At 55.8% G+C, this 17831-nt stretch overlaps 1 protein-coding gene across 2 annotated transcripts in view; it reads left to right on the top strand.

Annotated features, from left to right (window-relative positions):
* The window catches only part of MYBPH (myosin binding protein H), a 25297-nt gene extending 7466 nt beyond the window's left edge, over window positions 1-17831 (top strand). Inside the window, exons 2-12 of one of the 2 annotated variants that reach the window (XM_084220762.1) lie at window positions 6799-7388; window positions 7608-7742; window positions 9520-9687; window positions 12177-12265; window positions 13216-13411; window positions 13743-13882; window positions 14023-14182; window positions 14915-15051; window positions 15472-15658; window positions 17287-17328; window positions 17626-17831. In XM_084220762.1, coding sequence (XP_084076888.1) covers window positions 6995-7388; window positions 7608-7742; window positions 9520-9687; window positions 12177-12265; window positions 13216-13411; window positions 13743-13882; window positions 14023-14182; window positions 14915-15051; window positions 15472-15658; window positions 17287-17297 — 1617 coding nt within the window. In that variant the 5' untranslated portion in view covers window positions 6799-6994 and the 3' untranslated portion in view covers window positions 17298-17328; window positions 17626-17831. The remainder of the gene's footprint in view (window positions 1-6798; window positions 7389-7607; window positions 7743-9519; window positions 9688-12176; window positions 12266-13215; window positions 13412-13742; window positions 13883-14022; window positions 14183-14914; window positions 15052-15471; window positions 15659-17286; window positions 17329-17625) is intronic. The other variant, XM_084220763.1, reaches the window with a different exon arrangement.

Raw genomic sequence — 17831 nt, 5'->3', positions numbered from 1 at the left:
CCACCTCCAGCCTCATCCCTGGGTCTCACTGTCCTTGGTCATGTCCAGCTGAAGATTTTGGCCTTTCTCTGCAAATATCCAAGTGTCCTTTTGGCACTGACTTGCTCATGGACAAGGAGGATGAGACTGGAGCATCTTCCATGGCTGTTTCTTTGCAGGTTATTGGATCAACAGATCAACCCCACATTGTTCTCTGAGCACCATGTCTTGGCCCAGATGCTCTGGAGGTGTTTTGGGGAAATGCTTCCCCCAGGGATGGCACGGGGCTGTCACGTTGTGCTGAACAGGGCAGGGAGCAGCTTCTGGGTGCAAGCCCCTGCATCTGGACCAGGGCTGGGCCACAGCTGGCTCTGGGTATACCAGGGGCTCTAAGGACCAGGCGTTTACAAAGCTTGGCTGGGAGGATTTCACTGTCTGGAGATTTTGGTGGCACCCAGCACAGGGACAGCTGGATTGAATGTCCCCACGATGCTCCCTGGTGGCAGTAGGGAGAGGATGCAGCTGGGCCCTGTTGGACAGCCCAAACTGGTGTGCATTCCCAGTTTACTGGGACCTGGTAGAAGTCACTGGGATTTGGGGACACTCCAAACCCTCTCATAGGCCCTCCAACCCAGCAAACTTCCCGGGAGGGGGAAACAGTAGGGAAGTTCTCAAATAAAGGTCTTTGGGTCAGAGAGGGTTGTGGGATGGGCCAGGACATGCTGTCCCAACAAGGGAGCAGATCCCATTTCCTTCCAAGAATCCTGGGAAGGGACAGCCCTTCCCAAACACCTTGGACAAGGCAAGGTGCAGGCAGCCCTTGTGGCCATGACCACACTGGCCTCAAGGACTTCCTTGGGATACCAGTGCCCCATCTGAAACATGGCTGGTCCCAGCAGCACCAGTGTCCCCAGGGTTGGGGCAGGTCTGGCTGCAGCACATCCTGCTCATCCCACCTGCTCTCAGCTGAACAGGGATGCTCCAGGATGGAGCTTGGCAGAGTCCTGCAGGGACCAGGAGTGGGTTGAAGGGAGCAGGGGGAGGAGGGGATGGGGATGGGGAGAGCACAGGGAAGGTGAGGATGCCAGTGAAAGAATGTAAGGCCAGGAAAGGAGGTGTTGGATGTGAGGAAATATGGGAAAAGCTGGGAGGGGAAGTGGAAACACCAGTGCTGGTCCTACAGGAGAGACTAGGTAGGAGCAATGGCCTTGAAGACACTCAAGGTGGCCTTAAGTCCTTGATGGAGGAACAGGGACCTGATGATGGGGATGCTGAAGGTCAAATGAGTGTCTGACCCTGGGCTGTTTCTGGCCAATGTCACTGTGCACCTTGGCAGGGGTTTCAGTCTCTCAAAGTCCTTGGGGCAGGGCTGGACACTCTCCTGGGGAGTAGCAGTGCCTGGTCCTGCCTGGGACGGCAGGCGAGGAGCGGAGCAAAGCAGGCCCTGAGAAGTGGTGCCTGTCCCTGTGCAGACCAAAACCTGAGCTCCCTGCTGGTCCTAATCCATACTGAAACTCACCCTCGGTGCTGGTGGAGCCTGGGGCTGAGCTGTTCCCTCTGCCTTCTCCTGCAGAGCCTCCCAGCTCCTTGCTCAGGGGAGAGAAGCAGCTGGTGTGGCTCTGGTCCCTGGGTGCAAATGCTCAGAATAAACCAGCAAAGGGGCTTTGGAACAATTCAGGCCTTTCTGAGCTCCCAGCTTTAATGAAGAAGGAAAACCTGAGCTGCTAATTGCAGTTTCTCCCTGACACAGGGCAGGGCCACCCTGGACAGGTGGTGACAGAGCCTTATTGGCATCTCCAGCTGCTGTCCCCAAGCCTTGGTAGAGGTGACTCTGCAGAGACTGAAGAGACCAGGGCTGACACAGCCCTGTCCCTGCAGGCTCTCTCTCCTAGGTGAGCTCCTGCTGGCAGCCCCAGAAGTAGGGCAGGACTGGAAAAAACCCACCCCAGGCAGAGCAGTGGCCCAGGACTGGCATTGCTCCTGGGAGCACTGCAGGTGACAGCGGTGGTGCCAAGGTGCGTGAGGGTTCCTGCTGGCCCGGCACGCTCAGGCCCTGGGTGCAGCTGCTGCAGGTCACTGCCCTGCAGCTCCTGCTCAGGCTGTGCTGTCCCCTCCTACGGTGACTGTAATTGTGGTGGCCCCACAGGTGGCCCTGGGGAACCTTTTTGGCTGTGGGCAGCAGCTGATGCCTCTCTGTGATGGTTTTTCCACTGCAGTGCTGTCACAGGCTGGAGGGAACACGGAGCTCCCTGGCTCAGCTCCCAGCCAAGTCACAGGGCAAAATCAGGACATCTCTGCATGGGTTTTCCTGTTTTTCTACCTCATCCATCTTGAAGGAGAATGATCCCATTACAGCCCCAAAATAGCAGCCCAAAAGCTGGTTCTGGGTGTTTGCATCCCCTGTCTGCACCTGGCAGCTCCCGATCCCAGCAGGGGAAGTGCAGGGCTGGGCACCCACCCTGCTGCTCCATGAGCTGGTGTTGGGGGACCTGGAGGTGAGTGAACCCTGACTGATCATGGAATTAGACAATCAGTTAGGTTGGAAAAGACCCTTGAGGTCATTGAGTCCAACCCTTAACCCAGCACTGCCAAGGCCACCACTGACCCATGACAGCTGCCACGTCCACATGGCTTTTGAACCCTTCCAGGGCTGAGGACTCCACCTGCGCAGCTTGTGTCAGGGCTGAAGAACTTTTTCCCTGAAAAAAGGGTTACTGGAGAGTGAGTGAATCAAACTGGTGCTGCTGAGTGCTGCTGGGGTGAGCTGGGCTGCACCCAGTGACAGGGACAACTCTGGAGCCAGTGGCTGTTAGAACCTGTAGGTTAGGCGGTGCCTACCAAGGTATGTCCACCAGGCAAGAAGTGCCCCTCAGCACCTCAGAGATGCTCCTCTTGATGTCTCTTTATTACCTGGTTGACTTTTCTGGACCAGACAAGGATACTTTAAAGCAATACTTAAAATTATTTTCCCAGGGTGACACCTAGACAGGCCCTTTCCTGGGGGTCTTTGGGAGTGGAAGTGGGGCCGTGTCCCAGCTCAGGGCTGGAGCCCCTGCCTGCAGTCATTGCTTTGGGATGAAGTAAGTGTCCACTTGTGTGTGACAGACAAATGGAAATCTAGCCTGGTCCCAGCCCACCTGCTGCCTGCCCCGACTGCTTGACTCAGTGCTCTGTGAATATCGCAGTGACAGCAAGGCTGGAAATGCTGAGCAGGGATGTGGGATTTGGGAGGTGGTAGGTAGGGCACTGAGCCTGCCTACCTAAACAACCTGCTGCCATTTGTGTTTGACTATTGTGTGCTTTCCAGATGAGCTCCCTGGTTTTCTGGAGATCTGAATTAACCCTGGAAAGGGGACAGGCAAAGGCAGGAACAGCAGTTGAAGGGAGGGCACAGACCCACACAGGAATCAGCTCCAGTAACCACCAGTAACAGCCTCCCTGAAGGGGCTTGGACACCTCCTTTCTGCTGAAATTCAGGAGATTTGGGCACTTTTCTGGCCTTCTGTGATGTCACCCATGGACTCACAGTCCACACGATGTGTGCAGGGTTGGATGTGACCAAAGGGAGGTGGGCATGGTTCCTTCTCTGTCCTGTTGGGTGACTTTGAATTTATTTCACTGGGTTGGCAGTGAGGACCCTGTCAGTCCTGGGTATTCTCTGACACAGGCTGTGGGTGGCTCTCCTTGTTGAAACCCACGCTGATCCCCTGGTGCTCTGTCCTCTGCCCTGGCCAAACCCATGGCTGTGCCAAGGACCCGTGCCCAGAGCCTGTGGTGGCCCAGGTGTGGCCTCCACCTGCTGCTTTCACAGTCTTGCTGGGGTGCAAAGAGTCCACCAGAATCTCCAGAGATGTTCATGGGGACAGGGACAAGAGGGGATGAGCACAGAAGATGCGACAGCTTCAGGGAGCCCTTCTCACCTGACAAACTCCTTGTTTATTCCAAGCCTTTGGCATCATCCCTTTGCTTTGCTAAATCCTGAAATACTTAGAGTTTCAGGCAAAAATGTGCTGATATTTAAATTACCACTAAATTTTTAATACTCAACCCTCCCAGCTGCCTGCAGGAACAGCCCCCTCCATATGATTTTCATTTCCATCACCAGACTGATTTGAGCTTCCTCACACAATACTGGGGCCTGGGACATCCCACTCCTGTCCTGAGGTTAAATCACCTCCTGGCAGCAGTTTGTCCATCCCCATTGTGAATCCACAAGTGAAGCCATTGTGGTGGGTAGGGAAAGGTCAATTCCCACCTCTGGAGCCTGTGAGAAACCCTTTGACTTGGAATTGGGACAACCTCCTGTAGTGCCTTTGCCATCAACAGCAGCAGCTCCTCAGAGTTTCCCTACTGGGGTTTGCTCAACACCCAGCACTTGCCCAACATGTGAATAAACAAGATGCCAATAAACTCTAGTAACGTGGCCCAGATAAGAGTGGGTGATAAACCATGTTGATTCATCTGCTCATAACCTATTAGTCACCCGCTGAGTCAACAGAGCAAAAGCATCCAAACATCATGGAGCAGGTTGACAGACCCAACTTTCTTTCAAATTGAGAACTTAAGTGAAATTATTGCATTGATGTTCTTTATTTTCCCTGGGGAAAGTATTTAATTTCCAGCTGCACTTGCCCAAAATGAAATCGGGGAGAAATCTGAGTGCTCATTTCCCTATGAATTGGAGTTTTGGTATTGATATATTTTTCTTTCTGAGCTCTGTAAATTGCTTCTCTTAACGTATAATCAAAACAAGCCCCCCCCCCCCTTTTTTTTTTCTTTCTTTTTTTTTTTGTTTTTTCAGTGAAGTGGGGTATTTTTGTTCAGGATAGACAGATTAGACATCATGATTGAGAAAGGCACAGGGAAGGTGCCTGAGCAGGTGTTTGTGGGAGTCTGGAACTGTGAGCTGATGGAAAGAGTCATCAAGGCATGGCCCATGTGGAGGGGTCAAGTGGAGGAGCCAAGGTGGGCCAAGGGGGCCAAGGTCATCCAAGGCACAATGAAATCCTGGTGGGCCAAGGTATGGAGAAACCAGAGCTTCTCCAGCTGGCCCCCAGGAGCCAAAGACAGCTGGAGCAAGATGGATGGACGACCCTCTCCAGCCCTTCCTTGCCCTGCTGGGCAGCAGGACTTGTCCTCTCTCTGGCTAGAGCAGCTGCAGGGAATTTTCTGACTCGGCAATTTTGAGCCACTCCAAGGTGGTCTGGGCAGAAAAGGAATTGCCAGTACCCATCCATGCAGGCAGCAGAAATGCCTGGGAGCCCCATATCACTCTCTCCTGCCTCAAGGATGTCATCCCTCAGGCATTCCAAGGCAATTTTGGGTAATGCAGAACTTTTATTACCTATATTCCTCCTCACTGGGGAAATAATCAATGAACATCTGGGCTATCACATGGTTTGGGGTAAACAGACCCTCCCTGAGGCACCAACATTATCTCACGGTATCCTGGCTTTGTCCTGCTGCCAAATAACCAGGAGACAAAAAATATCCCTCCTGGAGCAGGAGGGTCATGCTGCTCCAGCTGGGGTGCACCCCTCAGGCTCTTTTCTGGGATGCCACCATGCCCAGCCTGGCCAATGGGGCTTTGCTCTTATTTCTCTCCCTCCCATTCCTGGGTGAACACAGCTCCCCTCACCTGGAAAACCAGCCCCTTGTTAGCAAAGCTGGGATTATCTGGCCCTGGCAGAGAACGTGCCTCATGCTGTGGCTGTCCTGGAGATGTGTCTTGACCCTCATGTCCATGTCTGGAGATGCTTTCTGGGGACCACAGAACTGGGACCCCGTGGACCACCACCCAGGAGAGCCAGGCTTGCTTGGCTACTTCAGAGCAGCATCCCTGGAGACAGGGAATTAGCTGGAAAATGGGAAAAACACTCTCTCAACTCTAATTGCAGGAAGGTTTGGGATACAGAGACACCTTTAGTAGTGTCTCATGCACAGCATGAGGGCAAGTAAGGGAACAGGAGCAAGGAGAGGGTGAGTGGTTTATGACCCATAGAATTAATGGGGCTTTCCTGGGTCATTGGGGGGATTTGGGGTGAACCTGAGTTTGCAGTAACAGTAGGGTGGCTGGTCATGAGTTCTGGGGTGACATGACACACCTTGTCTCCATGGACAAGGATGGCTGATTGAGCAGAACAAAGGCTGGAGAACATGGCAGGAGGCTGGTGAGTGATTTATCTTCCCCAGAAATGTGGGTTAGGGGTATGGGCAGCTGGGTTGGTCCCGGTGACTCAAAGGTTGTCTTCCAACCTCTTCCAGCCCAGTGGGATTGGGGATGAGGCTGAAGAAGGACAGAGGGGTCTGGGGTTACAGGGACTGTGGGAGGATCTGAGGGGGAGCAGGTGGGCTGGGGGGAGTCAATGCAGCATTAACAGAGAGGGCTTGGGGGGGTGGTTTTGATGTTAATGCAGCGGCTAAGGAAGGCAAGGGGGATGAGGGGGTCCAGGGACAGTTGGTGGGGACTGGGAGGCAGTGGGCAGCTGAGGAGGTGGCAGTGGGGGTGGGGAAGCCCTTAGCCAGAGGGGTGCTGATGCTGGGGACAGGAGCCATGTCCCTAAAGAAAGGTGACCTGGCCCTGGCCTTCCCAGTTGTGAGTGAGCCCAAGGGGGCCGCTGGGGGGGCCGGGCCCATGTGCTGCCATCCCATAGGAGGTGGCAGCTGGGGCTGCTGAATGTGCAGGTCCCGGGTGGCTATTCCTGGCAGTCCCGCCTGTGCAGGCAGATTGGTTTGCAGGGAGGTGACAAGTGCCAGCCAAAGCCTATAAAAGTCACCCAGCCCCTGTTCTGGCTCAGTGACCTGGTTCCCCCCTCCCAGCACAGCCGTCCTCCAGCAGAGACCATTGGTCCAGAGTGGGGACACCTGGTCCTGAGCTGGGACCCCAACCTCAGAGTCCAGACCCCTGATCCGGAGAAGAGATCTTTTGCCTGGAGCAGGAACTCCAAAACAGAGCAGTCACTCCGGAGCAGAGACCCCAGGACATCCCCTTGCCCAGCCCCTGCGCTTTGCAGCGATGACCGGCAAAACTGCACCAGCAGCCAAAAAACCCGCACCGGCGGCGGCCAAGAAAAAGGCAGCACCAGCCCCCAAGGAAGGGGCAGCCCCGAAGGAAGGGGCAGCCCCGAAGGAAGGAGCAGCCCCGAAGGAAGAAGCAGCCCCAAAGGAAGAAGCAGCCCCAAAGGAAGAAGCAGCCCCAAAGGAAGAAGCAGCCCCAGCCCCAGCAGCAGCTACTGAAGAGCCCCCAGCCCCTGAGCATCCCCCGGAGCAGCCCCCAGCCCCCACAGATGAATCTGCTCCCATCCCCACGGAAGCTGGAGCAGAAGCAACTCCAGTGCCTGCAGAAGGCTCCCCAGCTCCCCCAGCTGAACCCCCAGCCCCTGAACCTAAACTGGAGAAACCAAAGGAAGGTGAGTGTGGAACACTGGAGTGGGGAGGGGACATAAGCAAGGCTTGGAGAGGGCATGTGCCGGGGAGAAGGGATGGGGAGATGAAGTCATCAAGGATATTTTTGCAGTGGGATAGGGCTGGGGATTAGATGGACTGAAGACAGACCTGGAGGTTGAGTGATTGCCCTCCAAGAGCCCTGGTACTGGAGCCCTGCTGTCACCACTGTGGGTTTGTTACAGAGCCACCCAGCTGCCCCTTGTCCTTGGCTGTGGAAGAAGTGAGTGAAAACTCATTCACGCTGACCTGGAAAGCCCCGGAGCAGACGGGCCGAGCAGGCCTGGATGGATATGTAGTGGAGATCTGCAAAGATGGAAGTAGGTTTGGTCTTTCCTGCCTCACGAGCATGAAGAGGTGGTGCATGGTTGTGGGATGGGATGGAGCTGGATGGATCCCAGCAGAGCATTTCTCCCAGCAACAATTCCCTTTCTTTGCCCAAATGCATCCATTTTGAATGGTTATTTCTTCTCCATGAAGGAACAGGGAATCCCATTGACTTCAGATAGATTTGGAGTCACTGCTATGTCCAGCTCTAGGGGGGAGCAGAGACCAACACGTCCTCTGTGGATGGTCACTGATGAACTCCAGAGCTGCAGAGACCCGGGGCTGGGATGGTATTTCAAGAAAACAGGAGGAAAAAGTTCAACCTTCCCATGTATGCCCAAAATGAAGCATGGAAGGAATGGGGATAAAATGGGAGGATGAGGAAGGGAAGGGTCCTGGGCAGTTATCAGCAGACTTGATTATGTCTGGAAGGAGGGTGGCCGTGGTGGGTGGAGGTGGGCTGGGAAGTGGCAGCAGTTGTCCAGCAATTGTCCATGGTTCTCCAGTTGTATTGCTGGGAGGTGGAACGAGGTGAGTGGATAAGATTTGTATTTTGGGCACTCTTTTGTAGGCCTGCTAGGCTTTGGGGTGAGAGTGAAGGGTCTTTGTGGCTAGGAGGATCTGCAAAGGGAGGCTGGGCTGAAGTGGTCTGAGAGACCCAGGTGGGCCATGGACCTCAGGGAACTTGATCCTCAGCTGTTTAGCTTGTGGCACACATGATGGACACATTCCTGGCTGCGGGAGGCTTCCACGGTTGGGCTGCAGGTCGGGGGGATACCATGACTGGGTAGGATGCATGAGGAGGTCCTTGCATGGGACAAGGAAAGATGCAGCCATTCCTGGAGGGATCTGTCTGACAGCCATACAAAGGGCCCAGTCTGGATGCTCTCCTGGCCTGCTTTGGGTCTGCTGCAGGACAGGAGAACTCCAGTCCCTCTGTCATCGCCCAGGGGCCACGGGACTGCTGTATTTGGGCTCGTACAAGACTCTGGTTGGCTTAAATATGGTGAGATTTGAGTGAGGGCTGATTTGGGCAATGCCAGTGGTGAAGGGAAAGAGGATCTGATGGGATTTGGCTGCTCCAGTGGCATTGACAAGAAAACCTTCTTGTTCTGAAAAAGCCCCCAGCATGGGGCTTGGCACTCCCTGTCATATGTGGTCACTCTCATTGCCCACCTGGGACACCCACTCCCTGGGGGACTGGGGCAGTTTATTTTCTAAGTGAGAAACATCTTAAGAGGTTTGGCAGATGGCAAAGCCAGGTTAGGTGGGGCTGGGGGAGGGCTGGGCTCTGGGTTGAGTTTGAGACATCCCTTACAATCAGGAAGAACACTTGGAGAGGTCCATCCGGCCAGGGGCAGGTCCTGAGCAGACCTTGCTCAGTGTGGAGGGGTTTGTGGAGGCCATGGTGAGCCCCAGTGTTGTCCTGGGGCAGGGAGAGGAGCAGAGTGGCTGCCAGGGAGCTCCAAGGATCTTCGTTTCAGAAATGCACCTGGTCAGCAGGGACGTGTTTGCTGGCCCGATGCCTTTTTTTGCTTGCAAATGTCCTCATGCTCCAGTGCTGAGCTCCTGCCAGCACTTCATACCCCACACTCCTTGGCAGGGGTGGCCAACCTCCCCGCCAAAGTTCCTTTTTCTGCTGGTACCCCAAATCCTTCCCCATTTCCAAGGAAAGGATTCATTGCCTCTGGGTCTCACCTTGATCCTGCTGCTCAGGGTGTGTCTGTCTATCCATGGCACATCCAAGGCGCTGTGCTGGGTCTGTTGCAGGTTCAGACTGGAAAGCTGTGAACCAGGAGCCTTTTCTTTCCACCCGCTGCACAGTCCCAGACCTCAGCTCTGGGGACAAGATCCATGTGCAGGTGGTGGCCGTCAGTGCCAGCGGAACCAGCGTCCCGGCCACCCTGGAGCAGCCCGTGCTCATCAGGGAGATCCTCCGTGAGTACTGCTCCTGAGGGCTGCATTTCTGTGTGAAAACTCTCTCTATCCCTGCAGCACGAGCAGCCTCTCACAGGGCCCATCCAGCTGTTGACAGATGTTATTCTCAGTGACTGTGTCCAATTCCCTTGGCAGAAGTTTCCTGACCTCTCCAGTCTTGCTGATGTTGAAGTTTTGGGGGTGAAGGACTCAAAAGGCAGAGCCACATTTTCCCATTTAATGGCAAGAGCTCAGAATCCACCTCCCCTGAGCATGTCTCCTCCCCTTGGCAGTGTCACATCCTGAATATGCCACAGCACACATTGGACAGCTTTGTTTATTTAGCTCAGGGAAGTCAAGAGCTGGTTGTCTGGAGCATGGGAACTTTAATCATGCTGAACTCGCTAATGAATGAGTTGCTCCCATGCTTAGCAAGACTCACATTCCTCTCGGGGTGCTGCCAATGTGCAGAGGCTGATGCAGGAGGGCAGGGCCTGTTTGCACTCAGCAAATAGCAAATATAGAGTAATTTTCCCTCTAGAAGGAATTATTAATGCTCAAGTTTTCTTGTTATTCAGCACATCAGATTTTTCAGCTGCTTAAAAATAGTAATACTAAAAATAGTTCCAGGAATCACCAGCTTTTCACCAGAAAAGGCTTGGAGAAGACTATCGGCCCATGGAAAGTGTCCTGCAGGGTCCATCTTCTCAGTGTGCTTAGAGGAGGTGAATTTGGCTTTGGGGTGGTGGCTGTGCCTGCTCATCTCTGATCTCAAAACCATCCCACCAGACCTCATCGGACTGCGAAAACTGGAGTGTGAGGGACTGGCATGAGATGGTCAATGCACAGCGCGTGCTTTCCACACCCTGTACCTGCTGCCCGAGCTTTGTCCCAGGCACACGTACAGGTGTGAAACCCAAAGAGCTGAGAGACCCCCACACAACTTGATCTACTGGGTCTTTCCCCTTCCCTTCCCTTCCCTTCCCTTCCCTTCCCTTCCCTTCCCTTCCCTTCCCTTCCCTTCCCTTCCCTTCCCTTCCCTTCCCTTCCCTTCCCTTCCCTTCCCTTCCCTTCCCTTCCCTTCCCTTCCCTTCCCTTCCCTTCCCTTCCCTTCCCTTCCCTTCCCTTCCCTTCCCTTCCCTTCCCTTCCCTTCCCTTCCCTTCCCTTCCCTTCCCTTCCCTTCCCTTCCCTTCCCTTCCCTTCCCTTCCCTTCCCTTCCCTTCCCTTCCCTTCCCTTCCCTTCCCTTCCCTTCCCTTCCCTTCCCTTCCCTTCCCTTCCCTTCCCTTCCCTGTTGCCTCCTGGCCTTCACATTTTCTCTCAGCCTGCATTTTGTACATCTCACCAGTTCATTTATAGCACCCCAGGGGATTTTAAATAGCAGCAATGGGACAGCACGGAGCTTAACAACAGGTGGGATGAGTGGGCTTGGGAGGTGGAGAGAGACAAGGAGAAACCAGATGAAGGATCAGTATGGGCGTCACGTTTTGCAGGGAACAAAGGCAGGAGAAAAGGCCTTCCCACCATGGCACTTTGTCACTGTGGCCACTGACCTTGGCCAGCCCAGTCCCTCCGAGAGAAGCGCTGGGGAGCTGGGGAAAACATCCATGAATTAACATTCCTCCCCGAGGTCAGGTTTCCCTGCCCTGCTGAGACTGATGAGCCCAAGTGGCAGCACAGGGATGGATGCCTGCAGAAATGGCAGCACGAGCAGAGCAGGGACAGTCTCAGCTGTCAGGGAGGGCCTGTCCCTGCTCTCCCCAGCCCTCACAGCTGTTTGGCTCAGGCCTGGTTTATTCTGGCCAGACCCCCTCCCCAGGGTTCAGCTCGTGCACATTTAACCCGGGCAGAGACTCCCAGCTCCTTTCGAGGAGCTCCAGAGGGATCCCTGGCTGTCACTGAGCAGCAGTTGTTCAGCTTCTGTCCTGCCCTGGGAGGGGGACATGCTCCATGAGCATTCTCCAGTGGGCATTTTGCTTGTCTTTGTTATGTTTCCTTGGGGATGTTTGCCTTTGTCATGAGCCTTAAGCTTTCACAACTCTGGTATGACCAGGCACCTCCTTGGTGTTTCAGAGGCCTGGACTGCAGAGGAAAGGTGGAGGTCGAGCCTTGTCCTTGTGAAGGTTGGGCTGCATACCTCTGGAAAGTCAGGGGGAGAAATGCTTCCCAACTGGGAGATGCTGTTCCCTGCCTCGTTGCAATATAAGTTGTGTTGTGGCTCTTCTGGTTGAGGCCAGGCTGTCTCCATGGCCAAGAAGCAATGAAGAGGGGTGAAGGATCCATCAGAATGCTGCCCCTGGGTTGGTGACCTGGGATCTCAGGGGTGGCTGTCACTCTGGGGTACAGGCAGTGGGACAGGCCAGCCCAGCCCTGCAGGGGAGCAGAGCTGTCCAGCAGATGAGAGGGAGAAGCTGGCCATGTTGGGGTGGATTTTCTCGATGGCCAAGCAGGGGTGGCTATGGGGCTGAGGAATGGCTGTTCCTTGTCTCACAATGAGAATTCCATCCCCAGAGCTCCCCAAGATCCGCATGCCTCGGCACCTGCGGGAGACTTACATCAGGCGTGTGGGAGACGCTGTGAATATCATGATCCCCTTTCAGGTACCTGGGTGATTTGGGCTTTAATCTGCTGGGCATTTCACTCCAGATTAGCTCCTGCAGGTTAGCTTATGGGTCCAACTGTGCTCTGGCCTGACCTGGCTGCTGTGTCTTATGGGCTAAGAGTGGGTGATGGGCTGGGAATCTCTCTCCTCTTCCTGCCCAGATCCCATTTTTCCCCTGCTACATCTTTCTTGATGATGCTGCAGTGGGACAACCCCAAATACATCAGGAAATGGACTGGTTTTTGCTGCTGTCTCAGCCAAGAGGTCCAGTTCAGCTTGTGCTCCTGGCCATGATCTGGCCACATGCCTTGGGACCCCACAGCACAGCACTGGGGTCCCTAGAGGGGACCAGCTGCCTTTGGAGGAGGGCAGGCCCAGGGCTGTGGGATGGTGGAGCACTGCTGACACTGGTTGGCTAGGCTGGAGGTTGTCAGCTATCTGTCTCATCATGTCTGGGACATCACCAGAGCATCTCCACTGTGGCAGCTGGCTCTGAAACACATTGGGCAAGCAGAGGGAGTAAGAGGCCCCAGAGCTGAGGGGCTTGTCCATGCCATGTCTCACAGACAGTTTGGACTCTGTGCTGGCCATGCTCCAGAAATGAATTTTCCCTGTAGGCTCAGTTGAAGCCCTGATGCTAAGCTGGAGCTTGGGCTCAGGACCTGGGCCCTCTGAGAGCACAGCTGTGCCCTGGCAAGTACAGCTGGGCTTGCTCCATGAGGACCTTGGGGAGCCAGCATGTTCCCACCTCATCCCTGGAGCCTGATGGCTTACCTGTGAGTCTGACAGGAATCAGCTGTAGCTTCTTTCCCAGGGACTGCTGGCTGGGAGAGGTGGCACTCGGGCTGCTGCCGCCCGGACACAGCAGGGTGGCTCTGCCACCCGTCCTTCCCAGCAGGACCTGCTGGGACCATGCCCGAGTGGCTCCTGACCTGCCTGTTGCTGCAGGGAAAGCCGCAGCCCGAGGTGAGCTGGAGCAAGGGAGGGCAGCCCCTGGACACCAACCGCATCAACATCCGCACCACGGCCAAGGACACCATCTTCTACATCCGCCAGGCCCAGCGCGGCGACTCGGGCAAGTACGAGCTCACCGTGCACATCAACGGAGCCGAGGACAAGGCGACCCTGGACATTCAGGTGGTTGGTAAGCTGAGGATGGGACCCTGCAGGATCACTCCAGAGCTCTTTTCTCCTCCCTGGTTGGGTAGGTCCTGTTCTGGGTGGGATGTGATGCGACAGCAACAAGGCAAAGGACTCTGGAGTCCCTGTTCTAGTGGGATCCTCAACAGGATCATGCTGTGAACTTCTCTGGTTGGGGGTGCAGAGTTTCTGCCAGCCTTGCCCCTCACAGTTTCTCATCCCTTGTGTGCTGCACCAGGGCGAGAAGAGATTAAAAGCAAGGTCAAGGGATGGGCAAGGTGCAGAATGTGGGGGAAGCAAACTGGGATGTCACCCTGAGGTGTTTGTGTTTGCAGAGCCACCTGGCCCTCCCCAGAACCTGAAGCTGGTGGATGTGTGGGGCTTTAATGTGGCCCTGGAGTGGAGCCCCCCTGCAGACAATGGGAACGCTGAGATCAAGGGCTACAGGGTGCAGAAGTCAGACAAGAAGAGTGGGGTGAGCCTGGGCGCTCCTGCTGCTGGTGATGCCCTGATGGGAGAGGGACTGCTGCACTCCCTGCCCCACCCCACACCTTCTTCATCCTTGTCACAGCCAGTCTTTCCTCACTGCTGTCTTTCCTCCTTTTTCCCTTCCAGAAATGGTTCACGGTGCTGGAGCGCTGCACCCGCACCAGCTGCACCATCTCCGACCTCATCATTGGCAACACTTACTCCTTCCGAGTGTTCTCCGAGAACATCTGTGGGCTCAGCGACAGCGCTGCTGTGGCCTCTGGGGTGGCCTACATCGAGAAGACAAGTGGGGACATGTCCCGTGCTGAGGGGCTGGGGAGGGTGCTATCCAAGAGTGGTCCTGACCAATGGGCCAGTGGGGCTTCCTTGGAGTTGTGTTGATGCTGCTGGGCTGGTCCCCAGGACAAGACCAGCAGGGGTGAAGCTGAGCACCCCCAAGGTCCAGAGGTCCCCTGCCCCCTCTCTGCACCTCATTTCTCCTCTGGGGAAAGCTTGTGCCATGCTCAGCCCCCTGAGAGGAACACCCATGGGATGAGATGGAAGCAGGAGCTGGGAAGGGTCAGAACAGCCCTGGCTCTGTGCCCGCAGCTCAGGGCCGAATCTCCAACCAGCCCTGCTCTCCTTCCATCTATTTCTGTCCTGCTCCCTGGTAGCACACAGTGACCTAGGGTCTCTGCCATCTGCAGAGCTTCCCTCCTGCTCTTATTTCTGTGGATGAGATTTGGGGATGAAGTGGGAGATTCAGAGTGTGCCCTGGGTCTGACCTGCTGCACACAGGATGTGTCACAGTGGGGTGGCATCCCCTCTGTTCCTTGCAGGGCCTGGGCACTATCATGTCATGGCTGAAAGGAAACAGGGCTGCTCTGAGCTGGGGGCCAGGACCTTGGGTCAGGCCAGGTGACATCTGGCTTCTTAGGAGAGGGAACAGAAATGGGTTTGGGTACCTTGTGCTGAATTCCTGTGTTGGTCAGCCTGGGAACCTGAGGCCTGCCTCAGCTAGAATTAATTATTTCCTTAGAAACCACTTACCAGCCAGAGAAGATCCCCCAGCGGGACATGATGGAGCCTCCAAAGTTCACGCAGCCCCTGACAGACCGAACAACCACGCGGGGCTACAGCACTCACCTCTTCTGCTCCGTCCGGGGCTTCCCCCAGGTCAGTGCCTCCTCCAGGGACACTGTAGCCTTTCCTGGGGACACCTGGGGGGCTTTTTGCAGGGTGATTGGAGTGGGAGACCATCTGGGAGATGGTTGGTGCTGTTGGATTAGGGCTGGGTGAGGTTAAGGGGCTGAAGCTGCCCTCAGAGTCAAACAGGGGCACATTTGGGGTGTTTTTGTATGGAGATGGGGGACTGGTCTTAAATCAAGCCATGTCCTGTTTCCTCTGTGCTGGGGAGGAAGGGTGGAGCAGTGGTTAGGGCTCACAAGTGGGAGATTTGGATCTTCAAAATACTTCTGACTGTGAATCCCACCATGGCCACAAGCTTCAGGCAGGGCCAAGGCAAAGGCAGAGAGAGGTGACTGCATTTTGGGGACAATTAGATTTCTTAATTCTCTCCCTGCTTTAAACTTTCAGCCCAAAATCATCTGGTTGAAAAATCAGATGGAGATCCGGGAAGATCCCAAATACATAGCACTGATTGATCAGGGTGTGTGCTCCCTGGAAATCCGCAAGCCTGGCCCTTTTGATGGGGGTGTCTATACCTGCAAGGCTGTGAACCCCCTTGGTGAAGCCTCAGTAGACTGCAGACTGGATGTGAAAGGTGAGAGTGGCTTAGGGAAGGAGGAGCAGGAACCCCTGCCTGCCTTTTCCAGCTCCCATTTCCCAGTGCTGTGGTTTGTCCCTGTTTTGGGTTGATCCTGGTTGTGAGGGAGTCTAAGAACTCCCTCCCTGTGGAGCTGCACCTTTGGGCTGCTTGGGTTAATGGTCTTGAAGCATCTTGAAATCACCTTTCCTTATTCATGGGGAAAAAATGGGGAGGAAACCAGAAATGGGAGAGCCAGAGGAGCTGCTGGAGGCCTGGCCCAGCACTGGCTGCCCCTGCTCTTGTCCCAGGATGGGAGGGGTGTGTGAACCTCCTCCCCTGCATCTGGGCTGCTCTGATTTATGTCTTGGCATCCTGCCCACATTTCCTACTCACATTTCCCTGCCTCAGCAGAGCATCCAGAGCAGACCTGCCCAGTGTTGCTCCCCACGGCCCCTGCTCGGCCCATGGGAGGATCACTGCCCACACACCCTCTGTGTGTCCCTGTGCTGGCCAGGTGTCCTTAAACACTTATATTTCCTCTCCTGTGGCTTCCAAGCACACTCTTGTCCCCAGACACACTCTGGCCCCCTTCCCACACAGGCAGGGTTCCAATCTGGCAACCCCAGTGCCCCAGTCCCTGTGGCAGCTCCAAGGCTCTGGTGTGGCACGGGGTGCATGGCACAGGGTCAGTGCTCAGCTCTGTGGGAGCTGCTGCTGGACCTCCAGGAGCACTGACCCAGCTGGCCCCAGTCCTGTGGCCCCACAGGCACATCCTCAGTGTAGCTGGGCAGGGGCTCTCAACAGAGCAATGGTCTGGGTGGGAAGGGACCTTAAAGCTCACCCAGTCCCACGCCCTGCCATGGCAGGGACACCTTCCACTATCCTGGGTTGCTCCAAGCCCTGTCCAACCTGGCCCTGAACATTTCCAGGGATCCAGGGGCAGTCACAGCTTCTCTGGGTAACCTGGCAAGGGCCTCCCCACCCTCACAGGGAGCAATTCCTTCCTCATACCCCATCCATCCCTGCCCTCTGGCAGTGGGAAGCCATTCCTCTTGTCCTGTCCCTCCATGCCTTGTCCAAAGTCCCTCTCCAGCTCTCCTGGAGACCCTTTAGGCACTGGAAGGGGCTCTGAGGTCTCCCCCAGAGCCTTCCCTTCTCCAGGGGAACACCCCCAGCTCTGCCAGCCTGGCTCCAGAGCAGAGGGGCTCCAGCCCTGTGGCCTCCTCTGGGCTCGCTCCAGCAGCTCCAGCTCCTTCCTGTGCTGGAACCTGTGCTGCAGGGCTGGAGGCAGCTCTGCAGGTAGGGTCTCACCTGAGTGGGGCACAGGGGCAGAATTCCTCTTCCCCTCTGCCCACACTGGGGGACCAGCCCAGCTGGCCAAGGAGGGTGAGCTGGGCATTGTGCTGGGGACACAGAGCACCTGGGAGTCACCCAGGCTGGGACCTTGGGGGACACTGGCCAGGAGCAGGCAGGGATGGTGGAGCCTGGGATTGCTTGGAGTAGGTGTGTGCAGGGATGGGGTGTGCAGGGTTGAGATGTGCACGTGCTGCACATTGGGGTGAGCACACAGCACTTCTGGGAGTCAAAAGGGGAGTAAGACAAGGAGGGTTCAAGGGGTTTTTGTCTCCTGTGCTCTCCTACAGTGCCCAAGTGAGGACAGATTGGAGGACAAGACAAAGAGCAAGGTAGGTCTGGGTTGGGGCACCAGGATGGAGGGAAGGTGGGTCACTTCAGGGGGCTGGAGTGGGCTGAGTGTCCTGGATTAGCCCTTGTCACCTGCTGATGGAGTCCCAGCTCAGGTCTTCCTTGTCCCACGGCTGGAGATGCATGGGTGGGGTGGGAGGAGGAACCTGAGGGAAACCTGTCCCTTGGTGAGATGGAGGGAGAGCTGTAAACGTGGCTGGGTATGTCTTGCACTAGAGCTGTGGCAGGAACCTGTTGCCCACCCATCCCTGACCAGGGCTCTCTTGGTGCCCTTGCAGGACTTGGATCTCGTTCCTTTTCCCAGGCGGACCCTGCAGGTGCCAGGCGGTGGCGGGGCAGGTGCTGTGCCCCTGGCCATGGTCTCTGCTGCCTGCTGCACTGCCCCTCCCTGGCACTGCTTTGGGGGCTGCACCTCAGCCTGCCATGGCATGGCCCTCTCTGAACCTGTCATTAGCTGTGACAATAAAACAAACCCAGCTGAGGG

Source organism: Fringilla coelebs (assembly GCF_963513975.1).
Source record: "Fringilla coelebs genome assembly, chromosome: 23".
Lineage (NCBI taxonomy): Eukaryota > Metazoa > Chordata > Aves > Passeriformes > Fringillidae > Fringilla > Fringilla coelebs.
The sequence above is the reverse complement of the archived record's forward strand: the minus strand, read 5'-3'. Positions and strand labels throughout refer to the sequence as shown.